At 44.2% G+C, this 11550-nt stretch overlaps 1 protein-coding gene across 24 annotated transcripts in view; it reads left to right on the forward strand.

Moving 5' to 3' along the window:
- Positions 1–11272, forward strand: part of SASH1 (SAM and SH3 domain containing 1) — a 324315-nt gene extending 313043 nt beyond the window's left edge. For 23 of the 24 annotated variants that reach the window (XM_089922116.1, XM_089922107.1, XM_089922109.1 and 20 more), the window contains 3 exons: positions 3898–5027; positions 6348–6479; positions 7936–11272. In XM_089922116.1, the coding sequence (XP_089778242.1) occupies positions 3898–5027; positions 6348–6479; positions 7936–8199 (1526 nt within the window). In that variant the 3' untranslated portion in view covers positions 8200–11272. The other variant, XM_089922125.1, reaches the window with a different exon arrangement.
- Positions 11273–11550: the final 278 nt, after the last annotated feature.

Here is an 11550-nt window from a genome sequence, read left to right on the forward strand (position 1 = left end):
TGTTCTGCTGCTCTTAGAGGTTTAGGCCCCTCCCCCCATCTGGATCATGCAAAGAGCTGTGGGGCCTTAGAGTGGGGAGACCTGGTGTCTGAACGTGAATAGGGCATAGCTGAAGACTTTGGCCAAGTTACATCTCCGACTCCTCCTTACCTCTTTTTTTGTTTTTTAAACAAATTGATTTACTTATTTGTTTTTGGCTGCGTTGGCCCTTCGTTGCTGCGCGGGGCTTCTCTACTTGCGGGCAGGGGCTTCTCTTGTTGCGGAGCACGGGCTCTAGGCACGTGGGCTTCAGTAGTTGTGGCACACGGGCTCAGTAGTTGTGGCTCGCAGGCTCTAGAGTGCAGGCTCAGTAGTTGTGGCACACGGGCTCAGTAGCTGTGGCTCGTGGGCTCTAGAGCGCAGGCTCAGTAGTTGTGGCGCACGGGCTTAGTTGCTCCACGGCATGTAGGATCTTCCCGGACCAGGGCTCGAACCCGTGTCCCCTGCATTGGCAGGCGGATTCTTAACTACTGCGCCACAAGGGAAGTCCTCCTCCTTACTTCTTAAATGGTAATGTGAGTTGTTTTTATTTTAAATAGATTATTCTAAGACAAAGTAATAATATATTAAAAATACCTAGCACTTTGTAAACACTGATTATGAATGAGGCAGTGGGCTAGGTGCGCACGTATGCAATTGCTAATTATCACTCAGATCCTGCAGTGCATATTTTATAGATGAGGATGCTAAAGAGAGATTAAATAATAACTGAAGCGCTTGTTCTTTTCCTCTTGGCACCACTCTGACTCATAATAATAGGCTCTCAGTCAATGGTAGACAGTATTTTAGACCTGACTTTCCAATACCATAAGCATTTTCAAGTCCATACTCTTAACTACTTAATGTCGTCATACATCAGCCAGGGGTATCGGGGCTTAGTTGGAACTTCAAGCCAGAAGGGATTTAGTTTGTATGTTATCATAAGTACTTTCACAAACCATGGATTAGATGAAAATAGGTGGACCTATTTTGGGAACAAGGAAAAAGGCAACATATACCATAAAGGGTCTCTTTGCCTATTTGATTTTGCTTATTTATTCTGAAGAGCAAGAAAATCCCAGTGCTCGGGACTGTCATCCGTGAGTCTCTCATTTCAATGTGAGGATTTTGAGGAGCCCCGCTGAGAACATGATGCAAAGCCAGGGCAGGAAGGTTTGGTTCCTTCAGTATCATCATCATCCCTCACCTCAAGTTTTCGTCTTAAATAGACAGTAAAGCCTGAGCAGGGGCGGCCCTCGGTGTTCGGACACTGCCCTGGGAAAACAGGCATGCTCGTTAGTTCAGGGATCGCAGTTGCACGATGACTCCTTCCATAAACAGATAGATTGGGATTGACATATATACAGTAATATGTATAAAGTGGATAACTAATAAGAACCTGCTGTATAGAAAAGAAATAAAATTCTAAAATTCAAAAAAAAAAAAACACAAAAAACAGATAGATCCTGGCAGCAGTATTATCATTACAGTATGAAAATATCTAAATTCATATTAAAGTAATGTGAAAAGTCTATTCAAACATTTCTTCATTTTTATGAAAGCTAGATCTCTGAATGAAGGGTATGTAATTAAATCTTAAAGAGCACATTTTTGTTTTTAAAAAAATCTCAAAACTTCAGACCAGCTAGACAGAAAGAATATAATTACCCACATCCAATATGGTACTTCCTTTGTCCCCGCAGACAGCATGACTGGGGGCTCAGAGTTATGACCCCCAAACTTCACATCACTGGGCCAGCCCTCCTCATGGTCTAGTTTTTGGAAGTTATCGGACAATGTGTATTTTTGGCTCCCATACCCACTACACATGTGGACTCAGTTTGAATCAGTGGTTTACTTTACTTCAGTAAACTTCTATGTGCACAGAGAAGACATTTACTAAACAGGCTTTGGAACAATAGGATCAACCATAACTTTCACTTTGAAAAGGAGCATAAACATACACACTGAAGATATGAAATTGCCGCAAGTCCACAATTCAAACCAGCCAAAAGCACCTGAAAAGCGAGATGTTTTCAAAATAGATTCGACATTTCTCCCCCCACACACACACACATCTTTTCTGCTTTGTCCGCGTAACAGTTAAGGACATGGTACCTCCCCACCTTTGTTTTCTCAAACATTAAACCAAGCTGCACAATTTTGATCTAGTTTTACTAGGAGAGTATTTTCACCGGGTGGAGAAATAAACGCAAGGTTTACAGAAGCAGTCCCTCTTATGCAGTTCGTAACTTCTGGTTCAGAAGCTCATGCTGCCTAAGGCCCTGGTTTTTAACTGTGGTCTGCGGGGTCCCGAGGATGGGGGCCTTGGTGGCGGTGTGTGGACCTGGGCCTTGAGAAACCTCCGCACTTCAACTTTGATCTGTTTTGTAGATGAAGCTTCATTAAAAAGGCTCCTCCTGGGCTTCCCTGGTGGCGCAGTGGTTGAGAGTCCGCCTGCCGATGCAGGGGGCACGGGTTCGTGCCCCGGTCCAGGAAGATCCCACATGCCGCGGAGCGGCTGGGCCCGTGAGCCACGGCCGCTGAGCCTGCATGTCCGGAGCCTGTGCTCCGCAACGGGAGAGGCCACAACAGTGAGAGGCCCGCGTACCGCAAAAAAAAAAAAAAAAAAAGTATCCTCCTGCTTTGAAAAGTACTGATTTTAAAAGTGCAGTGTTCTGAAAAGAGTCCATTCTCTGACCGCCGTGAACGCGGTGCTAATCTTTTCCTTTCTGACTTCTTCGCCGTTCTCGTTTCTAGTTAGCCTCTGCTGACTTCTGTGTGAGGTGAATAAATTCCATCTAAAATACCTGCAGCCATAAAACCTAAATTGTGTGTCTCCTGTGTCCTCTTCTTTTCGCAATGAAAACCAACATTTGAGTGTTGGGAACTATCAGGTCCATAAGGAAAACAACTTACCAAGTAGACCATCCATCAGGGCCACACGAGCAGCAGTGGCACGGCCTGAGGACAGAGCAGTTTCGGGGGAAGAGGGCCGCATGCCTTGTTTGTTGCTTTGCTGTCCTAACAGTCGGGAAGCAGTCCATAGGAAATTCAGACAGCTTACTTGTCTCAAAGAGAAGAGGAATCTTAAGTGGATTGGGGTCAGGTGCACTCAGGGTTACCATGGGTGGCTCTGTTCACCAGACAGCAGTAGCAATTAGTATCAGTCAACAGTTGTCAACTAAGTAGACTGTGACCGGTTGATAAGTTATCAGCCTGACAGTCATTTTACTGTAATCAGGTCTGTCGCTTCAGTGGCAATTAGAACCATATCAGTATCTAATAGATTGTCTGCAGCGACATCCTCACTTCTGCTTGTTTACTCATTTGCACCAAGGTCGGCTGACTGTTTCTAGGGTACCTTTATTTTACACACCTGAGCAAAACGCAAAACGGGGAGGGCTTGAAAGGTTTGAGAATTCAGCGGTCACCGGCGAACCTTGGGGAATACCATTTAAAGAACTTGTCCCAGCATTCAGTCCTACGTCCTCTTTGCAACCATGGTCTTAGGAAACTACTCCCTAAACAGAAATCCCATCAGTGTGGTTCCTAAATGGGGTATGGGTGTGCCTTGTTTCACACTGACTGCAGCTACGGACAAGACATTAGGCCTAGATTTATTTTATTGCCTGACACAGCATATTTTCTTTCCACATAACTCAATTAACTTTCATCTCCCTGAGTCCTTTAATAAGACTAAGAATTCTTTCTAAAAATAAATAACTCTACATCACCAGTGGTGATTTTATGTCCTTAGTGTGATTCAACAGTGGGATGTAGGAGTTGGAGATTTCAATTACGTTAGCACACCTTTTACATCAGTTTGATTGATTCGCTTTTTAAAATGTGATTGTAAAATATTTCCTTGTCTCGTAGGCAAGTCTCGGAAAACCAGCCCCTCTGCCAAATCTTCAGCTGAGTCCAGCGTGAAGTCTTTCAACAGGAATCAGCTGGGCAATTACCCAACCTTGCCTCTAACGAAGCCAGTAGACGCGCTGAAGCCGGGAGGGGAGGGGAGGCTGGGCAGTGGTCTCACCCCTCACACCTCCAAGCACTGTGATCCCCCGTGTGTGACTGACTTGAATAAAAACCGAAGGAGCCTCCCCGTTTCCATCTGCCGGAGCTGTGAGACCCTGGAGGGCCCCCAGGCCGTGGAGACTTGGCCCCGATCCCACTCCTTGGATGACCTTCAAGGAGAGCCTGAAAGAGATGTGCCTGGTGAGGTGACAGAACCTTCCCCTCAGATTGTACCCAAAGTGCCACAAAAGACAGCGCCCTCCATCACAAAGGTTCAAAGCCCCAAACTAGATTCTGCTGTTGACAATGCACTGCTACTGACCCAAAGCAAGAGATTTTCTGAACCTCAGAAAACGACTACTAAGAAACTGGATGGCCCGATGGCTGCCTTTTCACGTGGCACGTCCCCTCCTCCGTGTTTACCCAAAACCTATGACGCCCAACTGCCCGCCGTTAAACACGGTTTAACAAGGACGCCTCTTGAGGGTCACAGGAAAGGACTCGATTTCGAAGGGACACATCACCCCCCAGGCACCAAAGAAGGTGTGGATGCTGAGCAGAGGGGCCCCGAGGCCAGATCTCAGGCCAGACCTCCCGCCCAGCCTCCCCCCGTCCCCGCCAAGAAGAGCAGGGAGCGCCTCGCCAACGGGTTGCCTCCTGTCCCTCCTGGCCCCCCCGGCGCCCCTGGCGCCGATGTACCCAGTCTGCCCCTTAAAAAGGGCAGCCCCGGCGGCCCCAGCGACTGTCCCCTGCCGCCAGTGGCCAGGCCTCCCCCAGGGCCGGAGCCAGGCAGCCCGCCGAGCGCCAGGCCTCCACCCTGGCTGTCAGAGCTGCCTGAGAGTGCCAGCCTCCAAGAGCACGGCGTGCGGCTTGGCCCTGCCCTGGCCAGGAAGGTCTCCTGCACCCGCGGGGTGGACCTGGAGATGCTCACCGAGAAGAAGCTGCGGGCCGAAGGCATCGATCTCACCGAGGAGCCCTATTCCGATAAGGTATCCGAGGCCCTGACCCCACTGCACAGGCTCTTCTAAGTCGGGCGGGGGCCAGGCGAGAGGAACGGCACTGCCCGCCACCTCCCAGCCCCCAAAGGCCAGCTGGCAGCGAGGACCGATGGACAGTGACCGTACGGGTGGCCCACGGCGGGGGCTCCTGCCGCCCCGCGCTTGGTGTTCAAATGAACCGGTAGCACAGTGCCCAGATTAAATGCAGACACGACCTCAGGGGTTTCTTCTCTTTTCCCTTCTCTTCTTTTCTCTTCTCTTCTTTCACTTGTTTGTATTTAATTTGGGGCAGCTATCCTTCGCAGGGAGAGCTATCAGTCAGTACTAGACCCAGTTCCGGAAAGGATAGACGTGAGTTCCAGTTTCCATGTCTTCTTCAACATCTTTGTTTTTAGACTTTAACAAATCCCCATTTCAGTTCCCTGTGCGTAAAATGGAATTAATAATGACCTGCATAACTACCTCTTAGAGGTATTAATAGGAGCAAATAAAATAAACCTGAACCTACTTTGAAAATTGTAGAGCCCTATTCAGATGTAATAATTGGACTGTATAATTATCTGTATGGGTAACAGGGGAAAAGATACCTCATTGTCCTAAAAACATTGAGACCTATAATGAAAACTCATTTCTCATTTGAAGAAAAATAAAAAAGAGTAGATCTGCCAATACCAAAATGACTTTGAATACAAATACACGATAATAGATGTAGCTGTATGTTACTCCTAGGAATGCATGAATTGTTATAATGCATTCCCAGGAGTCTTTGTTATAAACTTCTCATGACCAAGAGTGCCTTACGATAAAATACTCCTCTGCCTTCTGATACTTAGTGAATGAACCCCTTTGAATGGAAAGTTGTGAGAATTCTACTGTACAGTAAATGCTGGTCTAGTGATACAGCGGTATAACTCTACTCTGTAGTTGAGGAACCAACAGTAGACTCTCCGTAGGGCACAAATTTGCCCTTCTTCCCTGCAGTTTAGAAGACTGTCTTCAATAACATCTTGCAAAATGATCAGATAAGAGTGAGGTGAGGGCGTTGGACCCCAAACTAGAGAATGATTGTGTCCTGTTTTAACCATATTTCAAAACATTTTTCTAGAGCTTATAACTACTTAAAAGATAAAGACGTAAAAGTACTGTCTCTAAAACATCCATCCTGACACTAAATAAAATATATTCACTTCAAATTAAAACTTTTAGTCCTGTTTTCTAGTAGCTAAATGTCTTATCCTACCTTGTTTGCCGTCCTTGGAGGAGGAAAAAGATCCTTGCAACCCTCAATAAGAGATTTCTGTTCCCTCGCAGCACGGCCGCTGTGGGATTCCTGAGGCCCTGGTACAGAGATATGCGGAAGACTTAGATCAGCCCGAGAGGGACGTTGCCACCAACATGGACCAGATCCGCGTGAAGCTGCTTCGGAAGCAGCACCGCATGGCGGTAAGCAGCCCACGCTTCGGGGCTCCCCTCACCCAGCTTTTTGAAGTCCATTCAGTTCTAGAGCTTAATGGTGAGCATGCTGGCAGCCGCTAAGTAGCCCAGGGTTCATTATAGCTATCGAAGGGAGACACCTGGGAGAGAGTAAGACCTATTCAGCCTACAAAGGTTTAAAAATACCTTTAGAGAGAAAAAGATGAAAATTATCCATAACCCCAGCACTGTGAAAAAGTCCATCTAGTCATTTCTCTGCACATATATAATAGTACATTAACAGTTTGCAGACCTTATTGTTTTCAGTTATCAGGTGGTGAACCTCTTTCTTTGTTACTAAAATTTCTTTTATATTATCAGTTTTTCAAAGTGCTCTAGTAGTTATGTCCTAGTTCAGCCAGTTCCACATTGCTGAAACATTTAGATTTTTTCCAGCTGTTTATTTTAAACAATTGAGTGAAGAACCTCCTGGTTAATAATTTTTTGTAGACTTTTGGGGTTAATTTCTGAGGATATATTCCTTCAAGAGGATTTGCTTCAACAAGACTGCACGAAATCTTAAGGGTTTGCACGTTTGGTGGTAAATTGCCTTTCTGAGAGGTGTAGCATTTGGCCTTCTCAGGATTCAAGTATAGATGTCCATTTCCCTGCCCTAGCCAACGTTTATTATTGTATTTTTAATTCTTTATGACTATATTGGTTAAATGCTTAATTTTCTGGATGTTAATGTAGATCCAAAATACAGAAGGAAATCTACTTTATAAGAACCTTACCCACTGAGTATCTTACTTTTCACACTATCACTTAGGTTCGCTTCTTCAAGCACCGTAAGGATCATTAGCTGAAGAGTGTGGCCACCATGAGACAAAATAGCCAGAAATATAAATGATTACAGTTTGGAGACGTACACACATAATTGGGGTTAGGTCTAATTCCAAGTACCTTCTGGAACCTCCAACACTTCCTTGAAGATTTGTCTCACCTTTGAGAAGTCAGGAAATTATTTATTTATCTATCTATCTGTCTATCTATTTATTTATTTATGGCTGTGTCGGGTCTTTCGTTTCTGTGCGAGGGCTTTCTCTAGTTGCGGCAAGCGGGGGCCATTCTTCATCGCGGTGCGCGGGCCTCTCACTGTCGCGCGGCCTCTGTTGTTGCGGAGCACAGGCTCGGCAGTTGTGGCGCACGGGCCCAGTTGCTCCGCGGCATGTGGGATCCTCCCAGACCAGGGCTCGGACCCGTGTCCCCTGCATTGGCAGGCAGATTCTCAACCACTGCGCCACCAGGGAAGCCCAGGAAAGAATTCTTGATGCTAGTCGTGTTCTTGGACATCTCATAGCATTATCCCTTTCTGACAGTGTAGTAATAAACATAATATTTCATAGGGTTCCTTTTAGGCATAGAAGAAAGAGCTCTCCAGTGGCACCTGCTGAATCTTGATAAATTGCTTTCTTTGGTTACCCAGATCCCAAGCGGTGGACTCACAGAAATCTGTAGGAAGCCCCTATCTCCCGGATGCGTTTCATCCGTGTCGGATTGGCTGGTTTCCATCGGTCTACCCATGTACGCCAGTGCCCTCACTGAAGCGGGCTTCAGCACGCTGGGCCAAGTGCCTTCTCTGTCCCACACTTGCCTTCAGGAGGCTGGCATCACAGAGGAGAGACACATAAGTAAGCTCGTGTCTGCAGCCAGACTCTTCAAACTGCCACCAGGCCCCGAGGCCATGTAGTCAGGCCCGAAATGGACCTCCCTGGACAAGAGCCACCCGTTCACTGTGTTTATGATGCTGATGCAATTCCTCCTTGGCTGGACATGCAGACCAGACCCAGAAGAAAGGCCCAGTGTGTGGCCAGCAGAACTCGGAATCTTGGCACGGGACTCTCTTCTCCAGAAAAGCCCCCTCCAGGAAATTGGTGTGGTTCTCTTTGACCCCCAAAGAAAAGACAAGCACTTATTTTTGTTTTCAGGACACAATAGAACAAAGATGCCAACTTGCCACAAATGCTCTGCCTGCAGCCTGTCTTGGTGCACTGGGTGAGGGCAGGGGGCAGAGGGAGGGGCAGCCTGCCCTGTTTCTAAGCGTGCTTCTAGCCCTTCTGTCTGTCACCCTGCAGGGTTCCCGAGGCCCAGATGGGCTTTAGCCAGGCCAAAGTAACAGACTCGGGAGTGATTGTACACTATTGACCAGGCTCATTTGTTCAAAAATAAGAAAATCTGGCTGCACTAGGAAAAAAAAAAGCCCTATTCTCCTTTAGATAAACAAGAGACATTTTAATAATTGCTTTCTAGCAATCAGCTTTTATTTGCCTTAATGTAAGCTTTTAAGCAGTTATCTAACTTAGTGTTCACTACCATGTAACCATAGTTCCAGATCTTCACCTTAGACTGCCATCTAACGTATCTGGGATGTTTCCAGCAGATATGGGCTTTTCTAATTGTCTCACTCTAACATGGCTTATTTTATAGGGGTGTTTATCAGGCCAAATTTCATGTTGACTTTCAGTTTTTAAACTAACTACAAACCTGGTAAAAGGCGCTCTTAAATTCACAAAGATATCACGTGTGAGAGTTTATGTGTGTGTTTGAGGTTACGATCTTTCATTTTAATCAGTTTAGTGTTGTTACCACGTTGGTCGTCGTGCTGCAGTATTGACTTGGAATCTTGACCGTGTCCATTCCAAAATTCAGTCATTAGCTAACAGATCACCTTTGCAAAAGGTCATTGTAAGTTGAACATTTAAGGAGGTTGTTTTTTAAAAGGGAAGTAGTTTATAAGATATTTTAAAAGTTTTTTTTTGGTTTTATAATTAAAATACTATTTTCCATCTTTTCTTATTTAGATAATTCACTTAAATATAATAAAGGTTCATTTTGGAGCCAAACTACATTGGCCATGTATTAAGTAGTTGCATATTTTCAGTTGTCTTCCGACTGATTTCAGCATTCTCTTTTAGTCTAGTGGCTGATTCTCTAGCAAACAGAAATTATTGTTTGCAATTGCTTACAAAGTGATTTTCCTTTACATTCTTATCATGAACCCTATTTTAAGCACTGGGTGTGATCATTTACAATAGAAATGTTTGGAGCCTTGATTTAAAAGTTCTGTAATATTTCATCTACTCATTAAAACAAATGATATCCCTCAGGGGAGGGGGGGGAAAAAGGTGATTTCATTAATTACAAAACCATTTTACCATTTGCCTTATGTATCTGGATCCATGTTTCTGAGGAAAAGGACATTCTCAGGTGACATATTTTTTTTCATGCTTTTGGTATGCATTTGAAAGAATAATATATATTTCTTCAATAATAGTCACCTTCTATAAGAAGATGCCATGTAAGAAGTTGTGGAAAAAGCTGCCAAATTTCTGTTGAACTCTTCAAAACAGCCCATTTTTGTCATCTGGGGTAAGACATTCCTGTGGGCTGTGACATTCCATTTAGAAGGTAACAAGGCTGCAGGGCTCTCCTATGTCACTGGAAGGAATTTCAGGTGTGTGGTGAGGTGGGCACTGTAAAACGGGCTCCTCGCCCTGCGTTTTCAGTACCTCAGCATGACGTCCGAGAGAGCCTGCTCATAGCTTAAGCTGGGCTAAAAGACCACGCATAAAGTCAGGTAATAGGTAACAAAGGAGAAGGGGAAAGTGTTAGTTCATTTTCACGGTAAGATTTTCACTTAATGTAAAAGTGGTGCCAGAAAAGGGAGCTTTCTGAATATGAGTTTTTGAGAATGCCAAACCGTATCTTTTTCATTCTTCTTTGGAAATCATTGCCTTTGCATAGAAGTGAAATTCAGGGACCATGAATCATTTTCAGTGGGAAGGGCTTCCTAGTCTGTGGGATCTGAGGTTATTTTTACTTTATTTTGCTTTTAAAAAAAATTTTTTTTGTTTTTGTTTTTTTACTTTTAGTATTTGTTTGGTCTTCTTTTGCTTTAAACTTTTAATTTGATCTTAGAAAAGCCTGAACGTGTGTGTGTGATGTTTGACCGAGGTGGTTTGGGGCCTCCTGTGGATACCAGAAGGCAGGTGGTCGGCTTCAGCAATATCCAGTTTTAATCCACTGCACTTGGTGCAGAACGTTGAGGAAGGGTGAAAATCATCACCTTTGGAAAGCACAAAAGAAACCTGGAGAGGCACTTTGGCTCAGGTAGCTACACATCCGTTGTGTGTCATTTTTTTCCTTTGAAGCTGTCTACAAGGAAGTGCAGCCAGTCCCAACCACTACTTACATTCCCAGATAAGCAAGAAGTAGATCTTCCTGGCCTTGCCTTAGTCAGAGGCCTTTTCTCTTTCCAGGTATAGGTGAAATTGGACATAACTAGTCGATTGAAAATCAGTTCCTCACAGAGCAAAGTTTGCTTTCATAATTGCAGCAAAAGGAGTCAATTCACCAAGTCAATGCTGCATGTGTGTACTGTTTTCAGAAAACAAAATATAATAGTCTGAGTCCAAGTTATCTCGATTTTAAATTGATAAACAAGAAACTGTCGAGCAAATTATATAACAACTAACAACATTGCACTTTCTGTATATGAAATCAATATTTAAATAACTTATTTTTCTCCATTGCTGTTCTTAAACATTGTAAGTACCTGTAATATACCAGTACCAATATGTTCTTGCGATTGCTTCAGCCCAAGAAAGCTGTGTATTGTTTTAAAAACTGTAAAAATTATTGTGATGATTCATTTAGCAAAAAGGTGGACAGAAGGGTTTTCCTATGTATCAAAACTTGTCTATAATTATGTCATCTATGTACCTAGAAAAAAAAAGTAAATAAATTTCTTCAGTTGAATACGCCTCTTTTGTTGTTCCCTGGGTATTATAAAGGCACATAGGGTAGAAATGAAAGGGAATTTATGAAGTGTGGTTTAAGAATGAAATATATTGTAAAAATAGTAGTTGTGCACAATTACTTCTGCCACACCACAAAAACTCACTGTCATAGTCACTCAGATTCTCTTTGCCAATTTATTTCAGGGTTTTTTCGAATATTGCATAATCAAGTCACATAATTGCAGCATCTTAGCCCAGAAAGAGATTTTTGGAAGCCACCTCTGGTCTAAACCCGTTGTTTT

Source organism: Delphinapterus leucas, chromosome 12 (assembly GCF_059928025.1).
Source record: "Delphinapterus leucas isolate spDelLeu-1000000601 "Yukka" chromosome 12, BTC_Dleu_Yukka2, whole genome shotgun sequence".
Taxonomy (NCBI): domain Eukaryota; kingdom Metazoa; phylum Chordata; class Mammalia; order Artiodactyla; family Monodontidae; genus Delphinapterus; species Delphinapterus leucas.